General features: G+C 51.4%; 10 protein-coding genes across 10 annotated transcripts; 3 read left to right on the top strand and 7 right to left on the bottom strand.

Annotated features, from left to right (window-relative positions):
- Positions 1–1562: 1562 nt before the first annotated feature.
- Positions 1563–3281, top strand: PV08_09680 (uncharacterized protein; the record flags this gene model as incomplete). Its single annotated transcript, XM_016383996.1, has 1 exon — positions 1563–3281. One exon carries the CDS (start codon positions 1563–1565, stop codon positions 3279–3281), a length of 1719 nt encoding a protein of 572 aa, XP_016232619.1.
- Positions 3282–3456: 175 nt separating this feature from the next.
- On the bottom strand, positions 3457–4725 carry PV08_09681 (uncharacterized protein; the record flags this gene model as incomplete). The annotated part of the gene is made up of 1 exon (XM_016383997.1): positions 3457–4725. The coding sequence occupies one exon, from the start codon at positions 4723–4725 to the stop codon at positions 3457–3459; it is 1269 nt and encodes a 422-aa protein (XP_016232620.1).
- Positions 4726–5495: 770 nt separating this feature from the next.
- PV08_09682 (uncharacterized protein) lies at positions 5496–7645 on the top strand (the record flags this gene model as incomplete). The annotated part of the gene is made up of 7 exons (XM_016383998.1): positions 5496–5546; positions 5596–6497; positions 6553–6655; positions 6719–6849; positions 6908–7121; positions 7167–7384; positions 7432–7645. 7 exons carry the CDS (start codon positions 5496–5498, stop codon positions 7643–7645), a joined length of 1833 nt encoding a protein of 610 aa, XP_016232621.1.
- Positions 7646–7734: 89 nt separating this feature from the next.
- PV08_09683 (uncharacterized protein) lies at positions 7735–9216 on the bottom strand (the record flags this gene model as incomplete). The annotated part of the gene is made up of 6 exons (XM_016383999.1): positions 7735–7816; positions 7877–7950; positions 8006–8893; positions 8969–9016; positions 9074–9118; positions 9196–9216. The coding sequence occupies 6 exons, from the start codon at positions 9214–9216 to the stop codon at positions 7735–7737; spliced, it is 1158 nt and encodes a 385-aa protein (XP_016232622.1).
- A 1202-nt stretch (positions 9217–10418) lies between these two features.
- PV08_09684 (uncharacterized protein) lies at positions 10419–14432 on the bottom strand (the record flags this gene model as incomplete). Its single annotated transcript, XM_016384000.1, has 4 exons — positions 10419–11621; positions 11700–13674; positions 13739–14371; positions 14419–14432. 4 exons carry the CDS (start codon positions 14430–14432, stop codon positions 10419–10421), a joined length of 3825 nt encoding a protein of 1274 aa, XP_016232623.1.
- A 749-nt stretch (positions 14433–15181) lies between these two features.
- PV08_09685 (protoheme IX farnesyltransferase) lies at positions 15182–16882 on the bottom strand (the record flags this gene model as incomplete). Its single annotated transcript, XM_016384001.1, has 1 exon — positions 15182–16882. The coding sequence occupies one exon, from the start codon at positions 16880–16882 to the stop codon at positions 15182–15184; it is 1701 nt and encodes a 566-aa protein (XP_016232624.1).
- A 276-nt stretch (positions 16883–17158) lies between these two features.
- On the top strand, positions 17159–17954 carry PV08_09686 (uncharacterized protein; the record flags this gene model as incomplete). The annotated part of the gene is made up of 2 exons (XM_016384002.1): positions 17159–17283; positions 17339–17954. 2 exons carry the CDS (start codon positions 17159–17161, stop codon positions 17952–17954), a joined length of 741 nt encoding a protein of 246 aa, XP_016232625.1.
- Positions 17955–18372: 418 nt separating this feature from the next.
- On the bottom strand, positions 18373–20053 carry PV08_09687 (uncharacterized protein; the record flags this gene model as incomplete). Its single annotated transcript, XM_016384003.1, has 2 exons — positions 18373–19085; positions 19198–20053. 2 exons carry the CDS (start codon positions 20051–20053, stop codon positions 18373–18375), a joined length of 1569 nt encoding a protein of 522 aa, XP_016232626.1.
- Positions 20054–20906: 853 nt separating this feature from the next.
- Positions 20907–22645, bottom strand: PV08_09688 (uncharacterized protein; the record flags this gene model as incomplete). Its single annotated transcript, XM_016384004.1, has 2 exons — positions 20907–22397; positions 22445–22645. The coding sequence occupies 2 exons, from the start codon at positions 22643–22645 to the stop codon at positions 20907–20909; spliced, it is 1692 nt and encodes a 563-aa protein (XP_016232627.1).
- A 489-nt stretch (positions 22646–23134) lies between these two features.
- Positions 23135–24870, bottom strand: PV08_09689 (uncharacterized protein; the record flags this gene model as incomplete). Its single annotated transcript, XM_016384005.1, has 2 exons — positions 23135–24607; positions 24658–24870. The coding sequence occupies 2 exons, from the start codon at positions 24868–24870 to the stop codon at positions 23135–23137; spliced, it is 1686 nt and encodes a 561-aa protein (XP_016232628.1).
- Positions 24871–25008: the final 138 nt, after the last annotated feature.

Genomic DNA, 25008 nt, shown 5'->3' on the forward strand with positions numbered 1-25008 from the left:
GACTGAGGCATCTGCATAATTGCTAACGCAATAGTATGCGCTGTAGATCGAAGTGCTGCTGTATGAGAATGCCACCGCGCAAAACGGTTGAGTTTTCTCACTGTATCAGGTACGGAGCAGAAGAATGGTCAGCCCTTTTCTTTTTCTGTATAGATAGAAAGCCTCATGCTCCTTCCAAACGAAAAAGAAAACACTCACCAGACTCTATTGGAGCTCCAGCAATCACCCGTACATGTATATGCTGATTCGTACGGAACGCATGATGTATAGGGATCTGCGACTTGTGCGCATGACGAATAAATTAGTGAGCCGACAGTGTCCGTCGCACAACATCCGAATATGTTGAAATCCAAGTTGGATACACATTCTTGCCCGCTATCACAGGTGAAGGGCTGTGCTGCGTCGCCGTCGAAGTAACCACACGTTGGTACAACCACTTGGCGGTTGTCCAAGAGGCCTCGAGGCAGTCCTCTGGGTTTGTTGGTTGGGGCAGGAGCTCGAGCGAACTCTACCATAAAGGATGTTGCAAGGGTGGCTGTTGCCAGCCCAGCTCGTGTTGCGGCGAGGGCAAAGAGAGAAACCAAAATGTACTTGACCATTTTCTATGGTTGGGAGAGACCAGGAGGAGTCAAGCAGCGAATCTGATAGAGGAGGATGGTGATCGAGGGAAGAAGTGGTTTGATCAATTCATGACACTTTTATGTTCTTCTCCAGACTATCGATCTGGAAACTGCAGGGTGTGTACTGAAGCGTCGAGACTATTGTTCTGCGTGATGATGGATTGAGAATGCGCCAAAGGATTCCTCGCCAATACTCACTGCCACCATCAGTAAACCTTGGAGATCACACCCGTGGTGGTTGTACTGTCCTTGGCCTCATTAGCAAACCTCCAGGCCTACGGCTGTTCGGAGGTAAGCCTGTCGACTTCTTCCCGTATCACTTCTCAGAGTGAGAGATATTTTGCGCGACCCCGTGTCCAATGCCGCCTTCTCAGGCCCCTGTGACTAGCGACTGCTGGCTGAGACTTGCATTAGCCCAGGGTCCAGAACCAGACCACGACCTGCACTGGGTCGTATGAAATCGAGGTACAATACGATACCGTACAAATCCATATTGTGGAAAACGCCAGTGCTAGCGCAACCATGGAGCCGTGATTTCTAGGGAAAAGCTCAGAAGAAGACAGAGTCGTGTGACCGGTCAGCCTCAGGGCATCTTTTTGGGAGTTTGATCATGTCCTCCGCCTGAATTCAATAGCGCATTGTAAAGTAAGCTTCCGCCGCGTTGCTTGTCAGTTCCAAGTCAGTTAGTTGCCGGCTGGAAGTCGTAGAAAGCGGTTCGGCGCCGTAGATAGGAACTTTGGACGGTGGAATTTGCGTGCAGGAAGCCCTTCAGCCGACCCCAGGCCGAAACCTAGAGTAGTAAACACTTTAATGCTTGCTGGAGTCGTCTGAGTGTCTGAGCTTTTGGCTACTGTTCATATCCTATCTACAGAGTGAAGCTCATCCATCCCTTTTGCAGCAGATGAGGTGTAGATGATATTTTGAACCGTTCTCCACTCCACAATGGATGGCGGAACTGTCTCCGCCGCCGCTGTTTCTTCGGCCACCAACGCAGTCTTACGTGTGTCGCAGATCATATATGAACTCATTGCAGTCGGAGAGCAGGCAAGGGATTTGTTGGCGGCCACGAAGCATGTCGCAAAGTCATTGGACACGACTCGGCATCTGCGCCGATGCAAATCAATGCACCTGGAGGCGACCGAAAAAGAGTGGATCGACAGTATCATGGTGGATGCGAGCAAGACGCTGAACAACGTTGCGACCTTGGTAGAATCCGTCAGGGTCGACATGCAAACCAAACATGGGAAGATTGGGTTGGTGAACAGGGGCTTGTTCGTGTTTCGAGATTCTCCCAAGATCCCTACGCAATTGACGCAGTTGAGTATCGCCAGCCAGAGTCTCAACACTGCATTGACAATCCTGTCGCAAAGAGAGGGACAGCCTTCGCCATCCATGTTGCACCACCCTAAACTGGACCATAGGAGAAGCACGGCATCACTAATCTCATCACCCAAACAGCCACCAAACTACGAAGAGAGCGAATTCCTCAACCGGAGAAGGAGGTCTTCAAACACCTCTTCTCTGCTATCGCCAGTGCAATCGCCAAACGAAGAGCCTCTCAGCACACCAGGTGGTGCAAGTGTGATACTCGAAGACGAAGATACAGTTCTCAGATCTAATCAAACTGCGGAACGTCAAGCGCAGTTTCGACCACACCCAGCACCACCACAAATCGACAACGAGAAGATTGTCATCTCCACTGAGCATCAAGGAAATCCTCTCAACAGAGGGTTCAATGCAACCCCCTATTATAGCTCATGGGAAAACGATTCGAGCCACCCTGATACCACGCGCCACAGTAATACTGTATGGAGTGGGCATCAAGGTCATAGCCAGGCTGATGGTTACGTATACAAAGCCTACAACCCTTGGCTTGAGCAACTCGGTTCTCGGAGCCGGAGACCAAGCCACAACGCAGACCAAAACAGTGAGACGTTCAATTCTCACTCAAGGGCTTGGCCGCAGGCCTGTGATGAGCCTTTCTTCCTCCCTCAACATGACCGTACGTCAAGTTACGAGAAGATTAACTCGGGTGCCCGAAGCTCACTTCTGGATTTATCTCCCGGAAACAACATTCCTCATCTACCCGGACAGTCGGGACTCAACATCAGCTTCCCTTTGACACCTCCAGGGAACAATCCTGGCGGACCGGTCTTGCAAAAGGTTTGCTCAAGGACTTCCGTATCGATGTCTTCTCCGTTATCCCAGGTGCCTGAGAGCGAACCCTGTAGCGCAACAAGTGCAGCTTCATCAAGTTGTAGTCCTACTGCACAGCCTCAACTTCTAACACCCTATCCCCTTCCCGGTCAGGGAATAAGAATGCCAACACAGTATGATGAAAGACACTCACATCATGAAAGTCATTCCCCCTACAGCATCCATAATAGCCCTGGTACTGCGTCTACTACTGTCATCAATAAGGACTTCATGCCCTTGTCGACATATGAAAGTGAATCGGGTTCTAGGCGTTCAGCACGGTCTTCATTGGACTACTTTTCGCAAGGAACAAGTGGCGAAACAGGGGGTCTGGATATGACTAAGGGCCTGGCACGAGATGGCTCAATTTCGCAGCCGTCTCAGGAGCAGCGCTCTTCGGTTCATTTTACAAGAACACGCTCTAGGAAGTATGCTTGGTTGCAACACCATGCTGGTGAGGACTGAATGTGAAAAGTAAATACACTATAGCACTATGATATGGTAGTGAAAGTACTCAACGGACTCAACCGTATTATGTTGAATGAGCGTATTAACCATCCTGTAACGGTTCCTACATACTGTGCAGTAGGAAATGGAGAACTGCACAATGCCAGTCTAACACCCAAGTGCAAGGCTGCTACTAATCGTTGTTTTTTGCCGCCTTTAGCAGGGTATGTGGAGATGACAGGGCATGTCCACTGGCATCTGAGGTCCTCAACAGTGCCGGTGTGATGTAGAATGTCGCCGAGTTAGCATGCCTCTTTGATGTTTGGATCCACCGGAACTCGCACACGCTGGGCTGGGAGAACAGCAGAGTTCCGACCCCAATAGCATTTCGCATGATCTCTTCGAGATTGGCCTTTTGAGCAGCGTTGCCTCTTGACTTGGACCAAGGACCAAATGCTTCTGTGAAGTTGGCTGCCTCGGAGGTCACGGAAGCTTCCTGCGTTGGTGTGAGGGAGGCTGCCGAGGGTCGGATATACGCAGTGAGTACCCGCCAGGTCGAGTATGCCTCATCGAAGACTGGATCATTTTCGGTCAGCCAACTCTCACTAGACAAAGAGACGATGTGGTTGGCGAGGTTGAGGGAATGCATACCTTTCTTCCTTGAGACGTGTTCTACGTCGGCATTCTTAGCCAGGAGTGCCGGTAGAGCTGCAATCTCGGAAGGGAGGAATGACTGCGGTATTGGCCGGACAGCATCTATCCTTGAAACAATGGTGCAAGTCAGGCAATGCTTGATGACCGCTTTCTTACTGCTTGTCGACGCCATAATGGTAGCCACTGGCGCTGGGAGCAGATCTGTCTCATAGCGAGCGAGAATCGATTGCACCGCTTCTGTCAGTAGTCCACCATCTCTGTCTGTGTAAAAGTTCTCCACGTGCAGGTCGATCTGATTATACATTGTCTTTACCTGATGCTTCAACTCAGTATCGTCAGACGGCTGGGGGAGGTAAACCAGCCATCTTGCAGGATCCGAAGGGCTCTCGTACGCCTGGAGAGTTGACCTGTCAGTCCCATTCTTCTCAGGAGAGATCTTTCCAGCTCGTCTGCTGGAGAGGCTGGCTTTTGCTGCCCGCCGCCTCGCCCAGCAAAACATGAACAACATGCCGACAACAAGCCCAAACAGCAGACCCCCGATCGTGCCGCCGACAATACCTCCAATGTTACTCGAACTGCCGTTACTCGAACTAACGTTTGGCGAGCTGGGAGTAGTACTCTGGGAAGCAATTTGTCCAGTCGCGTCTTGGACACTTGCCACAGTCCCACTAGAAGTGCTGCTTGTCGTCGTCACACTAGGAGCGCTGCTTCTCGTTATCGAATCAGGATTGAAAGGAGATCCTGGTTGCGCTGAGGCGGTGGAAGGGCTGCTGCTCTGCGAGCCTGTATTCCCTCCGATGCTCTGCATTATTCCAGATTTTCGGATGTGAGCAAGTAACGAAGATCAAATAAGTCGTGAGTGGTACTTCAACATGAGCTTTCAGAGTCTGGTAGAAGGCGAGTGCAGGGACGAAACTGAGGTGCCAGATAGATTGAACTGAGATGGCAGAGTCAGGTGAAGAAACACGAGCAGGGTATTCTGTGTTCTGGGGCATCAATGCCATCCGGTTATGTTTGAGTTGCCCACCACCCCAGGGCAGCTCAGCCGCCTCCTCATGGCGAAGTAATTAGCGTAGAGTTAAAAGTCCTGAACACGTCTGCGACCGGTTACTGTATGATACGGTATTGCAGAAAGCTGAGAGAGGGGGTGGGTCTGTACAAAGTATAATTCCAGTTCGTGTTCAGACAATTATCCCAGCACCACTGAACCAAGATGGAAAGATATGAGACTAGGGCAAGCCATTGTCAAATGGCGCTGCAGCTTCGATGTACATATGGTTGGAGACCAACTGGGGGGCGTCTGGAGTGGGGCCTTCGAATGTGTTGCACTGGTGCGTCGTCAGGCTGACAAGACCTGAGATGTTGTTCAAGCTCGAGCATTGACCGAAATTGGATGCGTCGGGTTCGATTACCTCGATCTTCAACCTTTCTGCCATGTGCTCAGACTGTGTCTCTGAAAAATCGAGATTCTTATGGCACCAATCAATACTTTGGAATCTCTGGGCCCTGTCTTCCTAGAGCTAGCCATTCCTACCGACTCTGAACGGGCACGCTGTGCTTGTGAGCGATCCTGCAACCATGGATACCTTCCATCCAGACATAGTTGTTGGTGTTGACTTTGGGATGACCGTGAGGCTTGACACGTTCTACATAATGCAGACGGCTGACGAAGGTACAGTGCACTGGGGTCGCCTACTCGTGGGGGCCAGACTGGGCAGATCCAAAAACCATCCAGCATTGGCCAGGAAAACTAGGTCACGAAATCCGCAACAAGGTCGACACAGCCATTGCCTACGACAAGCGTACTGGTAATCCAGTAAGCTGGGGGTTCCTGGTTGACTATGCAGCCGAAGAAGTCGAGATTCAAGAACTTTTCAAGCTGTATCTTGACTACGCCTACGAGGATGAGTTCAAGGCCCATGCGACGGTCGACATGGCACGTGGCTGGCTGAAGGACTATCTCACGTACCTCTGTAACGCCGTCGCTCGGAATTTCGACGAGTCTCTCCCCCGTTGGCGGTCGAAGAACGTCGAGTTCAACTTCAGCGTGCCCACAACGTGGAAGGAACCGGGGATGATTACTGACATAGAAGGCATCATCAAATCTGCCGGATTTACAGCACAATCCAACTTTCGGGCGCGGGTGACACTGACGGAAGCAGAAGCGGCAGCTGTTTCGGTGTCGAAACAACACCTGGAAAAGGGCGACTGCTACGTCGTCTGCGACGCCGGAGGTGGAACCACGGACGTGAACGTGCTAAAGATCCAGACGACAGCTTCTGGTCAAACGATCCTCGACCCTCTCAGCTGGGTGGAAGGCAGAGCAATCGGTTCAACCATTATTGACTTCAAAATGGAAAACTTCATACGCCAAAGGCTCGAAAAGATTCGGCACGTCTTGCCAATGGAGCCGGACCTGTTGGCTGCGAAGATGGTGAACCATCGATTCGAGACGTACAAGTGTTCCTTCGGTACCGATGCTTATGCAGCTTTGGATCTTGTCATCCCTATCCCTGGTTTACCGGCTGGGTCGGATTTTCCTCACGCCGAGATAAGCGACTCAAAGTTAATCATAAAGAGGTTAGTTCTGTGACCTTGACGTAGGCATGAGATTGATTTAACACGGGGTCCCCAGGGCTGACCTCCAACGATTATTTGATGAACAGATCAACAAGATGACTTCCCTTGTTGACGCACAGCTTCATCGACTGCAGTCAACTCACCCGAGAGAGAAGGTTGTAAGTAGCTAGGGCCTCACTAGCGAGCACCCCTCACCTTTTTCTAACGGACTGCGAGTATAGTCGTATATCGTTCTGTCGGGTGGCCTGGGTAGCTCTCCCTACGTCAGACAACAATTCCGCAAGCGCTATCAACTTGGAGATATTGGACTGCCAAACGCGGCCTCTGTAGAGGTCTTGACGACACGAGAGCCGTGAGTAAAAGCCATGCCCTAGCTTCGTGAGTGCTTGACTCTGCTGACGCCTCTGTAGACAGTTGGCAGTGGTCCACGGTCTTGTACTCGATCGAATTCAGGCGTTGAAGTTCGATACGTGCATACTTCCAGCGCGATGCTCACGGCACAGTTACGGTATCGTGGTAAGAGTTCTGTATGACCCTGTCGAGCATCTCGGAGCAGATATTGTCATCGATCCACGGGATAAGTCAAAATGGGCCGAACAGCAGATTCACTGGCTCGTCCGACAGGTATGATGACTCGTACATTTAGGCCGCCTGATCTGACGTACAAAGGGAGAGACGATCTCGACCGAGAAAGGAGTCAGCAACCGGTATCGTCTGAAGATCAACTTGGGGAGGGAATCGATCCCCTGGCGAACACAAATTGTCATGTCCAGCCTGCCTTCTAACCAACTCCCGCGCAGCATGAAAAGCAACGTCGGCGTTAAAACGGTCTGTTTGGTCGAGACTGTCATGGACAAGAGAGACTTGAAGCTTAAGAATCGGCATTGGTCTGCGGTCTCCATCGCTCCAGGGGTCAGTGGCTGACAAACAGTAGGTACAATTTTGGACCGCAGTACTACCGCGCCGAGTTTGACGTCAAAATACTTGTCGGGTCGGCGGACCTGAAATTTCAAATATGGGGGGAGGGAGGTCGACGACTGAGCAAAGAACACGATGAAATAGAAGTGTCCTGGAGTGCACCAAACAGCCCGGTGTTGCAGAATCCCACATCAGGAGAGGAGATTAATTTTGGGATGTATAGAATGTGAGGTTTCCATCTTAGACATCAATTAGGATCTTGTTGATCAAGCAATCTCTTCTATCTTCCGGTGCGATCTTTCTGGACGACAGCTCTTCCTCACAAATGATACTGCTGCGGACTCTTGACCTCAACACCGAGCCTCTTCCAGAAGCCTTCTACACCCATGTCCTCTTGACCACTGCCACATCGTGAGCTTCAATTGACAAAACGATGTAAACGAGACGCAGGCGTTACTTACTCGCTCTTAGGTATGATGGTTGGCTCTGTCTCTCCCTCCGCCTTGTTCGGATTCCGGAATATGACATTCTCCTTCTACACAGGTGGTCAGTCTTCGTGCCTCGTTCTCTCCCAGCCATCTACAACTTACCATGCCTAGTGACAGATGAATACCAGCAGGGCCGGGCACGTATTTCTCTTCTGCTTGTCGGCCTTCTATCAGTGATTGGATGTTCTTGGCGACCACCGCCGCTTGAGCTACGCCCGGTCGTGCGGCTTTGTGCGCACCCGTGTCTGCAATATCGCCAACCGTGAAGAGGTTCGGATATTTCTCGTCGAGAAACTGCAATGTCGGTCTGACTCGAATGTATCCGTTCTCCGGATTTATGACGGCGTTAGGGTTTTCAGGATCCAGATCTCTGACCAGGGTGTTGTTGGGGCGCTGACCAGTCGCAAGAATAACGAACTCCGTCGTGACTTTCTGACCATTGGTGAGCTCGACGTCGAAAGGAGAGCCGCTGGTGGGAAACCCATTGGGTGGAATCTTGACACGAGCACCCGTGATCAAGTTGACGTGCAATTCATCGAACCTTTTCTTGACAAGGTCATGAAATTTATGGTGGTACTGTGGCATCAGATGCACTCGTGAGTGCACCAATGTGACATCCTTGTCGGGGTAGTATTCCTTCAGGTCGGTTGCCATCTGGACACCGACTGCCCCGCCGCCCACCAGAAGGATCGACTTTGCTCGCTTGATGGATTCTTGGTGTTGTTTTAGATACTCGACTGAAGACTGTTTGTCATCCTCCTTCATGGCAGCAGGCTGTGAGAGTGACGTCCCCGTGGCAATGGTGAGGTAGTCGAAGGGTATCTCTTTCGACCCTTCCCACTCTCGGTCCAAATTGACATGGCGAGGCTGAACCGAAAGTACTCTAGCGTGGACAACGGCGTGCGAGGCCGAATTGGCCACAGACGAGAACAGGTGAGTATATGGGACAAAAGCTTTGTGCTCATGGCCAGGCACAATGGCAAATCGTGGCTTGTGTCATTTGTCAGTATGATCCCTTCTGACTGTCCGAGTAGCAGCCAATCACGACACAAGGAACCCACATACGAAGGTGAAAAGATGGTGAAAATGACTGTGAGGCTCGATGAGGAGGACCTGGAACTTTGTTAGCCCAGGCTAATATCTCGATAGGTTCACCCGAAACTCGCTTACCCTGTGCGACGAGGGAACCACCCTAGCGAGTTCCTGGGCCGTAGCCTAGCTTCCAATTAGCGCTGGACAGGAACCAAACCGGATCGGAGAGTACTTGCCCGTCCCACGTATGATCCCCCTACGACAATGACATTCTTCACCATGTTTGCAATCATATGGCGTGGTTTGACAGGGAAGAGGGAGTTTTCTTGCTGTTTCTGGTCTATTGTCAGTCGTCCAAGGGTCTATATCTTTGCTCGATGCGAGTATGAGGAGCCAGTCGCGAGCAAGTCGGCTAGCGGAAGATCAAGTATAAGGAGCGAATGCTTGTCTTGTACTTAGTTGTACTTTGGAGGCGACGTCGACGGAAAGGCTTCCGTTGCTTACCTGATATACGGTGAAGTTTTTTATCTGATTAGATCCGATGCTTAACCCCGTCATTGCCGAGACACCGAGTTGTTTGGCCCGAAGCGCCAATGATCGACACCGACAACGACAGATCTCGGTGATTCTCAATGAATTGAACCTTGTAGATCCCCAGGACGCGTGGGCTGCGGTTTATTTTCAGCGAGATCGGACATTAAAAGTCTCCTTCCAAAGGTATGAGCTAATGGTGTGTTGCTTTGCCGCAAAACATCGACCGATACGGACAAGAATATTTCTCGAGTCATTCAGATATCTGCTCGACAGCAAGTGCCGTGAACGAGGACGCCCAAGCATGACCCCTGCCATGCAACAATCAAGACTTTCATACCAGGATAGGTCACACTCGCTTACTACGCCGACGACGATGTTGAACTCGAAGACGAAAGACCAAGGCCCAGGGGACTCTCAGTAGACCCACGATCTTATGCTGACCCAAAAAAGACCTGCAGACCAGTATGTGAGGAGTGTTCTTTTCCGATGACCCTAACCTCTATCGAGTTTGCGCCAACCGCAATCACAATATCTCAAGTTAGACTCTAGTCTAGTAATACAAGGTTCGAAAGCGCCCCAGCCAAAAACCCGAATGACTCTAAAGCCTTGTCCTGGCCTGTGTTCTTCGCTCCTGTGGTGACTCTGTACTGTGGGTACATTCCTTCATCTCCCGTCCGGCGCCCAAAATCACACACGACCGCATCGTCAATTGACGACATGTAACATGCCCACTTAGCTCATCGAACTTGTGACCCCTAGAGGAATCACGTCTAGAATGGAATGCCTCTGTTTTGTACAGCAACGGGAAAGGAAAAAACCAACTAGGGCACTTCACAACGCCATTGCCCGACACGACAAGTTCATAGTGGCACATGGTCCTCGCTGCTCGGTGATTTCGTTCATGCATCCATCACCTTACACTCGTCCATTTCCTGATCGAGTATTTGACTCAAATAGAATCTTGCTCGGCCTTGACGGGTCCAGCTTCATGATGTGTTGGTCGAAGAGGCTTGAGAGAAGCAGTCTTCTGTTCTTGAGATGAAACCGCATTGTCCAAACCAGAACTCTTCAGGTCAGCCAAGAGCTCATTGGTGTTTGTTTCGACACTGGCATCAATCATGATGTCATCTTTGAATTCTTCTTTGATACGGCCGGATGATCCAGCCTTTTCGACCTCGGTCTTAGGTTGTGGAGCTGTCTCATTTGCAGCTTCAGGCTCAGGATTAAGCTCAGAATCCCGTTCAGGTTCGAGGCCGAGAGCTCGCTTGAATACCAACTCAGCGCTGTCAACAATCTCGACGATCGATTTTCGCAGTGTTCGTTGTTCACGAGGAAGAGCATTGGTTTCGTGGTTGGCCCCAATGCCAGAAATGACACCGGTATAATCCCTCTGAACAGCCATAAAGATAGCGTCAACCTTTGTAAGCAGCTCTTCCTTGAGTTCCTTTAGCATGCCTTGTATGAGAGCTTGCACATGTCGAACCGATCCCTCAAACATCGATTCTTTCTCCCGGTCAACGTAATCGTTCATGTGAGTTCTCATACGGGCGTACTGGCCGGAGCCCGATTCTCGAACGCATGTGCCGTAGATTTGTAGCATATGGGAAGCAATGTGAGGTTCGAATTCACGATTGATCTCCCGTTGCTTCTCCGTGATCTTGCGCCGAGCCTCGACCATTGCATCTTTGAGCGTCTCTTTATACCCTGGGATCTGGTGCTTGAGCATGTGGAATGCTGCAATAGAAGCACCGTTGTGGAGGGCACGCTGTTCGACTTCATTGTGAAATGTCTTGAGCATATCGCTCACATTGAGCGGAAGAGAGCTGAGCATGCTGGGCATTCTGCGTGCAAAGACCGACTCCCAGGGTCCGGTCATGGTCCGAAGAATCGGGTCCACAAGCTCTGCATTGAAATTAACAGAGCGCCAGCCATTCGCAAAGACACCATCGCGTCGTACCACAGCTTTATAAGTTGCCCAGTAAAGACCCCCTTCTGCACGATTCTCTCGATTGACGGGTGCACCCCACTGCCTTACGGTGTCGTTTGCCAATGATTTCGCCGCCGCAGTCGCACTTGGGAACGCATCGTAGATCTTCTCCTGGAGCTCGCTGTCCATACTTGTGATGACGTTTGTAACCAAGTTCTCGAGTGCCTAAAGAGCATTAGTACAATGGCTATCGGGCCGGTCGCGCCTACGGTTTGGGGGAGCTTGTGCTTCTGGGCGACTCACAGAGTCAAGCTTTTTCAGCTTGTCTTTCAAGATCTGAGCCTCGTGCATTGCCTGATCGTCGGTAAGATTGTTACCAGTTCCGTCATTAGAAGCCCATAGCCTTAACGAGTTCAGAATCTGAAACGTGCTGTTAAGGAACCTCCGAGCCGAATTTTGACGATCTGCTGTCGTCAGTTGTATACAGTGGGCTTGAAGTGAGGGCACTTCGGTATCCTCGATGTTCTTGAAGCCTGGAGGTGTCTTATCTCGCTGGAGTCTGCCCTTCAATTTCTGATAAGCACGAGAAGAGACGCAGAACACGGGGAGGTTGCGTGCGACCTCGTCGTAGTCACGAGCGTCGACCTCGGGATTAAAGTTTGCAGCATCTGCTTCCTCGGCCAGCTCTTGGTCGAGTTCACGAATCCCTGCAGCATAGTCCTGTCGGATAGCGGCTCTTGAGTACTCGTTGCGGCCTGAGATACACTTCGCAGATAGCTCAGCATCGATAGCTTCGTTTTCTTGGTCAATCTCCTCAATCTGCTTTCGCAGATTCTTCATCTCCTCATCGACTTGCATCTTTTGTCGTCGTCCTTCTTTCTTCATCATTCGAAGCTCCGTAATCTTCGTTTGGATATCATCTTCAGTAAGAGGACTACCAGGATCGTCACTGTCGAGGGATGACGCATAATCCGATCCTCCATCGCTATTGGAGTCGTGTGTATCATCGTCATCGATAAAGTCGTCGTCAGAGTCAGGCTCTGTATACTTGGATTTCTTCTTTGACGGAATTGAAACTTCCACCCGCTTGCGCTTCTGGGTCGCCGCTTTGGGTTGATAGACCGTCAGCCCACCCCGATGGTCCTCCTGAAGTTTCTCCCAGAGCTCAACTTCCTCATCCTGAGATTCGAGGGCTGCATTGATGTCAGACTTGGTAGCTTTAAGGCCTTCGATTTGCTGCTTCAAGGCTCCTTTGTTCCGTCTCAGCTCTTCCCAGGTGGTCATCAGAGGGCCAAACTCATCTTCAAGTCCTAGCGAGTCCTGGGCTTCAGTGATTGAAATGTCGTCCGTCTTGCTACAGATAAATGTGACAGAGTTGTAGCCTCCATCCATCTTGAGCTGTCGCTTGAAGCTGTCGCCAAGCAGATTCTTCGCAGACTTGTCATCGACAGCTCGAGTAATTGGTGCAACGATCCATAAACCGGTACATTGCTTCATGTAGCCTTGAGCCACGGCAGCACGTGCTTGATTACTGTCGTGGACACCTGGTAGATCCACAATGACAGCACCTGTGGCAAGAGCAGCAGCCTTGACATACAATCTGACAACTCGTATTAGTGGCCAGAACTCCATTTCTCGTGGCTTGCGCTTCTCTTTTTCCCCATTGTCTTTCCTAGCACCTGACTTTTCCTTACTGTCGACGTAAGCCTGCAAGCTCTTGTAGAAATCCGATGCGTCGTAGTTCTCAACCTTTCGGGTAGTGCCTAAACATTTAACATTGTCGTGAGCCATTAGACGGTCGATGGGGACATTTGCCATCTCCTCCTTGGTCAGCTTTGGGTACACCGCTTTCACTTGAGCATAGGCAATGCCACTTTCCGAGTCTTCGTTGGTACACTCGCGAGACACTTGGCCGGAACCATCAAGCAGATCTTGAAACAATACTTTAAGCATCTTGTGCCAATCCTCTCGGGAAATGAATTCGATCTCGGCGCGGTATGGGATGCTATCGTCGTAGTTGTAGCTGATTTCCGTGACAACTGCTGTACAGGCTCTCATGCAATTCGTGGGGACTAGGCGCTCCTCGTCCAGCATGGCGTTGATGACCGAGCTCTTTCCAGCACCCGTAGCCCCCACAACTCCTACCACGGTCCGCGAACGTGCTGCCTGGGATTGAACTTTCTCTAAGGCCTGAATCCATTGGTTGGCTTCTTCGTTGGGTCGTTGTCGAAGAATCTTTTGGATATCATTCAGCAACTCCGCGCCCTTCTCAACACTCCTATCAGAAGGTTGGCATCTATTGGCCCAAGGAAACTAATTCAGTCTGCGGAGTGTGCACTTACTTTTCAAGTTGCTCTGGCGTTCGACCGTCAAAGAGCTCCGACATAGTAAGGCGAGCAGCCGAACCTTCTTGGGGAGCCGAAGTCCCGTCTTCGAGGTCCATGTGAAAGCATTTGTCTTCAGCTAAGTCGGCTTTTGGCGGGCTGGGGTCGTCTTGAGGCTGTGGAGGTGGCACCAATTCCTCCTTGACGGATAGCCTAGAAGGAACAGCTGCTGTGTCCTTGACTGACACATCGCTCTGGCTTCTACGGCGATTTGCAGCGTTTGTGACTTCGGCAAGAGCAGTGCGCGAAGCGTGCGGTGGGTTCGTTCTCTTGTTCAAGTCGTCCACAAGGATGGCTTCAAGAGCGACAAAGTCATCCGAGGGTAAAGTAAGAAGTGAGGAGATTTTAGTCGTTTCATCAACGATCTTGAAATTATGTCTGAGTACGAGGTCACCAGCCAATGGATGTCTCTTTTTGTAGGCCTTCAGCAATGAGCTTAATTCTTTACCTTTTGGGCACTTAATCCACAAGGCGTCATGTTGTTGGAAGCTTTTGTTGGGCAGTTTGTCATGCTGTAGAATGGCAACGAATGCTACCCCCGAAGTCAATTCATGTGCTGGCCTCAAAGCTCTCAACTTGCTGAAGAACTCGCTGTCGCTAGTTAGCGTGGCCTCAACCAACGGGATAGTTGCCCCTACGGAGGCGTCGCCATATTGACGAGACAGTTTTCGGCGGCACTCGCCACTCCTTGGTAATCGGTAATATCACGAGGTGGCGACTATATCCATCAAGGAATGTGGAGGAGTCGTTCTGAGTCAAGCGCCTGGGTCGAGGTGGAATTGAGGTGATGTCAGTGACTGTCAAATTGTCAACACTGCGGACGCGTCGCGCGTAGAACACGCAAAGCGGAAACTGCCCAACCCCAGACTTTCGCTAGACTTTCCCGATTCACTGGCGCAGATTCACTACACGACGCCGAGAGCGCTTGACTACGATACATGCAGGTAGAGAGATGCGTACTAATTAAAGCCTTACAGGGCATTCACATAGCTTTTTGCATTTTCCGGCAGGTGAAATGAGGATTAGTTACGTGATTTACATATTTCAATCGACATACTCGGACCCTGATACTTGAGAGTGAATCAAACCAAATCTTCAGATGGGTCGACATTCTCAGTGCAAACATCCCAAAGGATGTCTTCATGCGCGGTTCTTTCTTCCACCGAACCAGGTTTCTCCATACCTTCACCGGTGGTCTGACACAAAGGTGGTTACAAGTTCCAGAATGGAAGTATAACACTCGAACATGTCCTATGAGACGTTAATGTTGTCTTACATTGACTGATCCGGGACCCGGCTTCAAGCGTTGGGGCGGCCGTTAGAGAGTTTTCGATTTGGGAGGATGTAGGTGTTGATCCTCCTTATTCGTCGTCGATGTGGGGACCTCTCCCTGTATCTCCTTCACGTGGGTCTCTTGAAGCCCAGCATGGCTGGGTTTACCTCTTCAATGATATCTGGCGCCTTTCCTGACTTCGGTGAAGTCATTCCTAGAGATTCTCCATCACTTTCGACTTCCGGCTCTTCATATATGCTTGCAGCATCATTGCTTCCAAAGAACCCATCCCAGAGACCTTTCTTACACACCAAAGCGCCGACGAGGACTAGAGGAAGTTGCCACACGCTCGCCCAGAAAAGGCCTCTGGCGCTTCCACCAGCGCCCTGCTTCCTCCAGAAGCGAATGGCCTCTCTTGTCATCCAGATGTTGCATGCGGTACTGATGACCAGAAAACCCCTGTCGACGTACCCACCCCAGTAGAGCATCCCACATATTGGAAACATTGCAATCGAATACCGCAGGGCTACTCTTGCATTGCGGGCTGGATTTGTCCAGGCAAGCATTTTGTGCCCAGCATTCTTGTAATCGTCTCGGATGTTGTGAGATAGAGACATAAAGTGCGGAAATTGCCAGGCAAACAAGAGAGCAGCAAGTGCCCATCCGCCGATAGAATCTTCAGTGAGCAGCATATCCCTCCATGAATGGTGCTCAGAAGTGGCTGCCTCGCCTGCCGCGGCACACCAGCCCATCAAGGGCGGAATCCCGCCAACCACGGCACCAACCCACGTATTGGCTGGTGAAATCCGTTTCATGGGAGTATAGACACCAGCGTAGAGGAATATGTTCAGCGCGGATAAACCTGCCACGGTAGGGTTGGTGCCAAATCCCAGCAGGATAAGTCCCGAAGCGCCACACAACAGTGCAAATAACGCTGCAGCTCGAGGTGAGATAAGCTTTCTGACCAATGGTCGATTCCGAGTCCTGGTCATGAGGGCGTCATACTTGGGTTCGAAGAGCATGTTCAGAGTGTTCGCGCAGGCACAGGATAGAAAAGTGCCTGTCGTCAAGAAGAGGAGTGTAAGTGTCGATGTCGAAAACGAAGTCTCTACAGCTGATGCCGTGGAAGATAAGAGTTCGGGTAAGGGATATAGAGAGTATGCTGACGTAGTTGAGAGAAGGATGAGGAAGGACAACCGTGGTTTTGTGAGAGAGAGAAGTGTCGCCATCTTGCGTCGAAGGGCGGCGGACGGCGGCATAGCAGCAGCGGCTGTCGTCAATTGTGATGAGGCATCCAAAGGCAGGGATTCCTCCTGGCTTGACAGGGAGTATTCGTTGGCTTTCCGTCTCTTCCTCCTCCGATGTGGTAGTATTTGCTCGTCCGACTTCACCTCGGAAACTGTTCGAACGGGCTCTTGTGCTTGAGCTGCTCCATTCGGTCCATGCACCGCGCTCGCCGCTCTTTTATGGTCTGATGACAATTCTTCGTAATCCTCCTCTGCGCGGATTATCTTCTCTTGACGTGTGAGATTGCCTTTGCCGTCTCGTGGTTCTGCGGCTGTGCGCATTGAAGCCAGAAGTCCACTCTTGACCCATCCTCGCTCGAGAGAGTTGTTGGCCGAAAAGTAGTCACGGACAAAGCTTTGAGAGGTTGCTGGATTGTGTCGAGATCCTACAGTGCCAGTGACTGGCACGACGTGAAATCTTCTCCTTCCGAAGGAGGACCATCTCGTGAGGTTGCCCGCAGTCCAGGAACTGCAAAGGCTCAGAGTTGGACAATTTGAGCAAAGGGCATTGCTCGTGAGACGTTTGACTGCCGGAGCAGCCATGGTTGATTGCCGACCAGGCGGATATGTTCTATTGACGAAGCATGGGTTGAATGCTCACTGGCTTCGAGGTGAAGACTGATAGAAATCTAGATTGGGAGCTTAGAAGTTTGGACTGCGCACCTGATGCGGAGATCTACAGCACATTCGCCCTCATCACCTACAACCGACAACTCGCACGTCCCTGATTTATTCTTCTTTGAACCATTCTGCAAAGCACAGCAAGATCAAGTTTATGACTTGACCTTGCCACAGCCTGGATGGTGTTGCTGCATCTAAATGGCAGCTCTCACAAACGATCAAGTCAGGTCTCTTGACCAAGCCCGGCAACGACTATTAGCACTGCATACTTCGTTAGTTGCTCTGCGATCAGAAATCGCCTCGCAAAGCCAGCTGCCCTCTTGGTGTGTCTACGAGACATGTGTTCTAATAAGACAAATGTATACTAACAATCTCTAGGCCTTCCTTACAGACTCACGCGAATCTCATCTCCAACAACCTTCAGCAGATTGCAGCACAGCTGTCCGAATACCAAGATCTTTTCCAGTCTACAGTCGCTTTCCCTCTCCCTCAATTTCCTGGCAAGGAACGAGCTTTCATCCTCGAGACTCTATTGCGAACTAAACTCGAGCCAAGCATAGAGGACTGGATTGAGGAAGGAGGGAAAATCGCTGCGGGACAGGCAAAAGGTTCGCAGTCAGGTCTTTCCATTCAGGAGCGCACCGCTCTCTGGCAATGGGCACCTAGTGCTGCCAACAGAGAAGCACGAAGACAGAAATGGGGAGCCGACTACACCCTAGAAGAGAAGCAACGAGGCATAGACACCGTCGTTACAGGTCTCCAAAGAGAATTGGTTGAGCCACCTGACGATGAAGACGACGACGAGGGCGACGAGGAAGAGGAGGAGGAGGACTACGAAGAGTCAGTTGACGAGGATAAAGATAAGATGGACGTCGAGCCAACGAACTCTCAGGCGACTGCTGTTTCCTCCAAGGCTACAGCCGCAGCTTTGACGACAACCGATCAACTGTCTGTTGACAAGATTCACAAATTCATGGTCACAGGGAAGGTCTAGGTTGAAGGGTAACGCTTGTCGTCCCATTCAGAGCCATACACCAACTTAAGAGCTATTTCTAAAGAGGTCGACCGTCCAGTCATCGACCGTCCAGTCGATGACTGCGAACCTTGGTCCTGTGGACATGCACCTCTGGTTTGCTCGATCAGGGATGGATCGGCCAGAGTCGTGGGCATATACAAACCAACGATTTGGACTACTTCGATGGCATGTCTGTGCCCAAGGTATGTACATTGCCAAAGCTGGCAATCACTTGTTCCCTACACAAGTCGAGGCCGAATGTGTGCGTGCTTGGCACTTTACGCATCATGGACCATGGATGCTGTCTGCGCTACTCATCCACGAAGGTCGAGTAGGTGATCAAAGATGGCGTCCCAGCGACAACTAATGACAACACTCCAAACTTCATTTCATTAATCTACAACATCGCCTTAGGCATCTGCTTCATCGCCTGCCGCACACCAAGGTCAGCCAGTACCTCCTCGGCACCTCCGAGGATAGCATCGAACTTGTAGATGCGATGGAACTGTTCCACAACACGTCCCATGCCGGTCTGCGTGATTCCCCTACCGCCAAAGATGTTGACAGCGTCGTCGGCAATCTCGTGCGCACACCTGGTGGAATAGCTCTTCAAAAGACCGATCGGTCCACCAAGGAGTTTACTCTGCTGGGCATAGCTCATGTTGCACATCTGATAGGTGATGCTCTCAATCCAGCTCTGACACGCCTCGGTCCTACTGATCATCTTGGCCAATTTCTGGCGGATGACGGGCTGCTCGATCAGAGGCTTGCCGAACACGATACGCTGGTGGGTCCACTTCAGACACTCTTCCACGACGGTACGCATCCAGCGGATCACCTGGGCGGTGATGGCCCACCGCTCGTGGTTGAAGTTGCTCATGACGACGATGAAGCCGTTGTGTTCCTTTCCCAGGAGGTGGTTAACAGGAACTTTGACATTGTCGAATTGGATAAACGTCGTGGCCGCGGCCGTCGAGTAGGCCGTCTTGATACGCTTGGTCTCGACGTTGTCGTCGCGCGGCACAACGATCACGCTGATTCCCTTTTCTGTCTTGCATGCGGTGACGAAGTAGTCGGCGAACATGCCGTTGGTGATCCATTTCTTCGTTCCTACGAGTTTTTAAATTTTATGTCAGCAAAGAATTTCCATGGTTCATCTTGAGCTATTCAAAGGAGGGAGAATGCGTCGTCGAAGACTTGTTCTCCTTGGTTTTCCTCTTACCGTTGATAATATAATGCTTCCCATCCGGCGTCTTGGTCGCAGTCGTCCTGATGCCCGCAACGTCGCTGCCCGCAAAGGCCTCGGTGACGGCAAGACACATGAACTTCTTCCCGCTGAGACACTCGTCGGTCAGACGGTCCCGCAGCTCGGCGTCGTTCGCCCACTGCCTCACGGCGGTCAAGCTGATCATCATGCCGGCCATGTTGCCGTCCTGGAAACCCCTGGCCAGGCCGCGGGTCAGCTCCTGCGCGACGATCAGGTCGTGGAAGTAGTCGAAGTCCTCGGGGGCGACGGCGCCGCCCATCAGCTCCCTGCCGAGCAGGTGCTTGCCGGGCCCCAGGCGCATGGCGAGCAGGTTGTTCCGGGCCATCTTGTCCACGAGGCCCTGCGAGATGTAGGTGCCGTCGATCTCCTTCTCCTGCGCCTCCGGGTAGATGTCCTCGTCGACGAAGGTGCGCACGGCCCGCTGCAGCCGCCGGTGCGACTCGCCGTAGTAGGGGCTCTTGTAGGCCGGCGTCAGCCACAGCGGCTCGGCGTAGGGCACCGTCGAGAGGTCCCCCGGCCTGGGGTCGACGACCTCGGGCCGCTCGCCGTCGACCGTGCCGATGCAGAGGCTCGCGTCGTACTTCTGGAGCACTTCGTGCCGGTGGAGGTTGTAGAACGCCGACGTCGCGTCCTGCCCTGCGACCTGCTGCAGCACGACGCTGCCGCCCGGGTGTGCGTCGAGGAAGTCCGTCACGTCGTACACCTTGTGGTCGATGATGCACCAGATGCCCTCGTCGGCGTTGTTCTTCTTGGCCACTTCGGCGCGGCTGAGTTTCCGCGTGGGAGTCTGGGATGTCTTTTGTGGCGCCATCTTTCGAAAAAAAAAACCCAAACGATGAGGGTTCCTATCTCACCTGGAGCCGCTGGGGGTTTCTGGGTACTGGCCTTATTGGGCGGAAACGGACTCTTCAAGGGAAGGAGGATCAATAAAAGCGAGAAGAGGGAATGTTAGCGACGGAGGGGGACCGGTGCTCGTCCTCATACGCAGAGAATCAGTCGTGAGAATCAAAAAGACGAACTCTGGGTAGGACTGTGTAGAGAAAATAAGTGTACAGGTTACTACAGCTTCTCCCCGGCTAGACCTACGTTCCCAAGACGCTTTGTCCTGCGGTTGAGTTAAGGGATGACAATGTACGAGTACCAATACGGAGGAGGAGAATTGTTTGCACCAGAATGAACCGAGGCTCAAAGACTCCGATTCTAGCCCAGTCCAGCAACTCGAGTTATTCCCCCATTCAGCCCTCCATCATGGCCTGATTACTGGGACCCGGTCAGCGGGAAATCTCTGTCACTCGATTGGCAGACTGTTGCCGTGTTGCTGCTCCCGGCCGTAAGTAACTTGCTTGTTGACATACCGTAGACAGCCGATGGAGATGCCTCGGCCTCTTTGGTTTGCTGCAATAGCTGCCTACCGAGAATGATTGTTCGTATTCGAAAGATTTTCGTTCGTGTATTTGGATGGGCTATCTACAAAGGGATACGACTCTAGCGACTCCGTCAACCACCACAGCAAAATTACTTGTCATAACATCACCCCTGGCCTCAGAGCAATAGAATTGCACAAGGTAGGTCAGATCGTTGACATTTACAGTCGGACACGAGACTTGGCTTTTCATGATCTCTGCCATCTCCGATATTCCACAGTCTGCCAAATGACCCCATGCCTATGTCTTCTTCGCCTGTTGCCGCGCATGTACCACGTCAGCAAGCTCGGTGGTAGGCTGAATATATGGTATGATAGTATTTCGGACCATGGTGCGCTGTTCGAAAGCGTAAGCTAGACCGATCAACATTTCCTCACTGAAGTGAGGTCCCATAAAACTGATGCCGAAGGGGACGTTCGGAGCTGTGGCGTTCAAATTCCCGAACTGATTAACGAGCACAGTGGTATTTTGCGGGTATGCACCAAGTGGTACTGTCACCACAGGAGCCCCTATCAGCGCTGGAAAATTGGGCGAGAACTCAGTAGGCAACACCAGCGCATCCAAGGAGTAGTTCTTCAAGGCCCCGGTAATTCCCATTTCCCCAGCTAGGAAGGTATTCATTGTATAATTCGACCAGAATTCGGGAGAGGTATTGCCATAGCCCAGTTCTAAAGCGCCATCCCAGACCAACGTATCTCTTTCAGGCCAGTCTTCGAGGGCAAAGTCATGAGTAAAGTTTCGCACGTCGGCGACTGAATGAACGTTGTTCGGGTTATATGATAACTTGGAAAGATATTCCTTGGGGAGGTCGCTGATGAAGTCCGCCTCAAGGACGATATTGCTGTAGTTGCCTTCATTCAAGGCATCATAGCCTGTGAAGTTTGTGTTGTCGACGATAGTCGCTCCAGCGGCTCGCAAGATGTCAAGCGCTGCATTGAATACTGGGACGATAGGTGCAGCGGCCGGATCAGAGGAAAGGTCAATCAGGTTCCTGGGAACACCTATGCGTTTTCCACGTAGGGCAGAAAAGTTGCAGGCAGCCACATAGTCAGGAATCGTGTCCCAGGGAATTGCGTCAGTGTAATTGTCATATAGAGACTTTCCAGCAATTGCTGCAAGAAGGTAGGCTGCGTCTTTCACCGTTCGAGCCATTGGTCCGACTGTGTCTTGGTGCTCGGATATCGGAACGACCAGATCTCTCGCCGTAAGACCGACAGTCGGTTTGATACCCACAAGGTTGTTGACATCTGAAGGCGACAAGATAGAGCCATCGGTTTCTGTGCCGAGAGCTGCAAGAGCTAGACCCAGAGAGCTAGAAACACCACTGCCAGAAGACGATCCCGAAGGGTCCTGGCCTGGATAATAAGCGCCTTGGGTTTGTCCCCCGATGGCCGACCAACCATTGCTGGTGTTGAAGCTTCGGTAGTTCGCCCATTGAGACAAGTTTGTCTTTCCCAGAATTACTGCGCCGGCTTTGCGGAGTTTCGCTGCTATTGTACTATCCCTCGGAACCTTTGCTCCAGCAAGTGCATACGATCCAGCCGTGTTGTCCATCTTGTCGGCAGTCGCAATGTTGTTCTTGATCAAGATTGGAATCCCGTGAAGAGGTCCAAGGACAGTGCCATTCGCGCGTTGAGCATCAAGTTCGGCAGCTATTGCAAGAGAGTCCGGATTGACCTCAATGACCATATGCAAGGTCGCGTTCACTTCAAGAATGCGAGCCGTGTACGCCTGAGGATGTTAGTAACTTTGAGTCTCCGTTAGCAGGGTCAACACACCTTGACGAGGTCAACACTAGTGAAAAGGCCTAATTCCAGACCGACGATGAGGTTTTCTGTGGTCGCCTCGATCAACGGAGGAAAGGGCTTTCCGTTGATAGAGGTGCTCCGGTTGGAGCATGGCTCGCAGGTTACCAGGCTAAGCAGAGACACGCATGTCAAGAAAAATGTGGCTGAGCTACGAACGAACAAGGATGCCATCCTATCCCCAACAAGAAGAAAGGTCAATGATATTTGTGAGGGCGTTCTACTTCTGACCAGCCGGTGTAGATTGGTATATAAGCTTCTCAGCGTGTAAGATACGCTCGCACGTATCCATTCTAGAAGTGGATGATGTTGAGTGCGTATGTCTCGATCGATAACGCCACCAAGCCTTGGAAAGGCAGGTGCTATTGTCGAGTTTCTCGTCGCTGATTGAACGATTGAGTACAAGAGTACCTGAGTGGCAGGGAAGAAGTTGTGCAGATCGGCACTGATGCGGAGACCGTACCGTGTACACCCCACTTGGCTCAAGAAGGGCCGTTATCGAACTGCTGCATTAGGCAGTTCGATATCATGGCGGCACAAGGTTTTCGAGGCATTCTGCTCTGCATATTCATCATTGTCCCGAGAGCCTTGAAGCAGGGTAATTATGAAAGGAGCCTTTGGTATGAATTAAGGCAGAGCGACATCTCTTTCAGGAATCATCTTTTAGTTTGCCACTACCTTGCTCTTGGAGGCCGTTCTTTTGAGTTCTCGTATAAGCCCGACGATAAGGGGTACGCCGATAGGACCGAGCAGAGGCAGGTAAACAGCAACCTTGTGCTCGTCGGGGAAGTAGACTTGTCCTACCATTGATTTATCGAAGAACGCCTTCTCGCTATCTTGATATGCAGTTTGGGCGTGTGAAAGCGCCAGATCCCACCTGCTGTCCTGGAATGCATGGCAGCACGCAGTCAGGTTACCGATTGTATCATCGATCAATTGTGCGACATGCTTTGGGATAGGAATGTTGCTAAGCCGCTGTGCCAACCTCGACAACGACCCTAAGCTGGACGCAGCTTTCAGGTAAAGGGTTAGCGCAGAGAAGCGCTTGTACGCATCAAGCCGGAGTTGGAGAGGTAGATTCTTCGTGGACTCTTCCGAGTTCAAGGTACCCAGCAATGACAGAAGCTGAGAGGAGAACGTCTGAAAGGGTAGTTGCAGGATCTCCCTGTTTAGATGACTAGGCGGCGTAAACTTTCCGGAGACAGAATTGATAGTCAAGTCCGGATTGAGAATTTGGATACCACCCCACTGGGGAATCAGCCACGATGTCCCCTCGCTTCCATCGATCGCCAATGGAATCTGGTCGGGGGAAGGGACGTAAAGAATGAAATTAAGCGTAGGCCCTTCTCCGATGGATGGAGCAAGTGGCCATTCTGCGGCATTCACGAAGGCTGTAAGATCTTTTTGTGGCAAAAGCGTGCCATTGTATCCCTCGACAAAGATGGGCTGGACAGCTGGCGAGAATGCTGAGTAGAGCTGAACTTGCGTGGTGATACCAATCTTAGCGATATTAGACAACGCCTGTACAAGTGGATAAATGCTGTCTTTGAGGGCTTCCTGCACATCCCAGCTCGATGGCGATTCAGTAGCCGTGAAAAGGGAGAAGGTCAAATGGAATTCCGGCGATGCCTTGTAAGCACGACTGATGCGCTTCTCGATAGTACTGACGTGCTCGATGGATTGCGAGCGCAGAAAAGATTGCGCATAGTTAGTGTGACCGGCTAGCGATACGACTTGAAGTGCGGCCGCGATCTGCTCATCCTTGAAAAGATCTTGTACTTTGTCTGCTAGCTGTTTGGGAATATGTGGTATTGGTCCTCGTACAACAGCCGTGGCAGCGACAGGATCCAACTTGAACTCGAAAGAATCTTTTGCAGGCTCCAGAAGGATCTTGAGAGAGGGCTCTCCCAGAACTGGGTTTGTAGCATCTTCACCGCACCCCGAATGCTGTTCTTTCCCCTTACCGCTTTCATCCTTCCACGATCCACGAACAAGATGTAATCGCTGGTGGAGGGTAGGATATTCGTTAAGGTCATCGAGCGCTTGCTGGGTGTCTTGCACAAGTCGTTGCGCATCGAGACAAGAGAGACTAGGCGCTTCGACCCATATATGCAAAGGGATGGAAGTAGGAGTATTCTATACGTCTCAATTAGAAGTGTAGGGAAGTGCGATTGCTCAATACGCACCAGTCCATCTGCCCAGTCAACCATTTCTTGCAGAGGCAAGTTGGCCCGGTAGATCGAGGTTGTCTGCCACCATGTTGGCACTCCGAGTAATATAATTACAGCCCAGAAAGAGAACACGATCTTCGTCCGCAAGCTCACAGCTTCTGGCTTCTCGGGCGGAGGCTCTCGTTTGGCAGGGACTGCCTGAGGTGCAGGAGTGTCGACTGCGTCCATGGCTAGTACTTGAGGTGGCCGCGGAACCTGGGTATCTTGCTATCGCCAACTCATATTTGACATGGGGAGAGGACGTGAGAGCCGGTGCTTGCGATTCAAGCGCGTAGACTTACATATGCCTGCTGTCTCGTAATTGTC

The sequence above is a fragment of the Exophiala spinifera genome, assembly GCF_000836115.1.
Source record: "Exophiala spinifera strain CBS 89968 unplaced genomic scaffold supercont1.7, whole genome shotgun sequence".
Taxonomy (NCBI): Eukaryota; Fungi; Ascomycota; class Eurotiomycetes; order Chaetothyriales; family Herpotrichiellaceae; genus Exophiala; species Exophiala spinifera.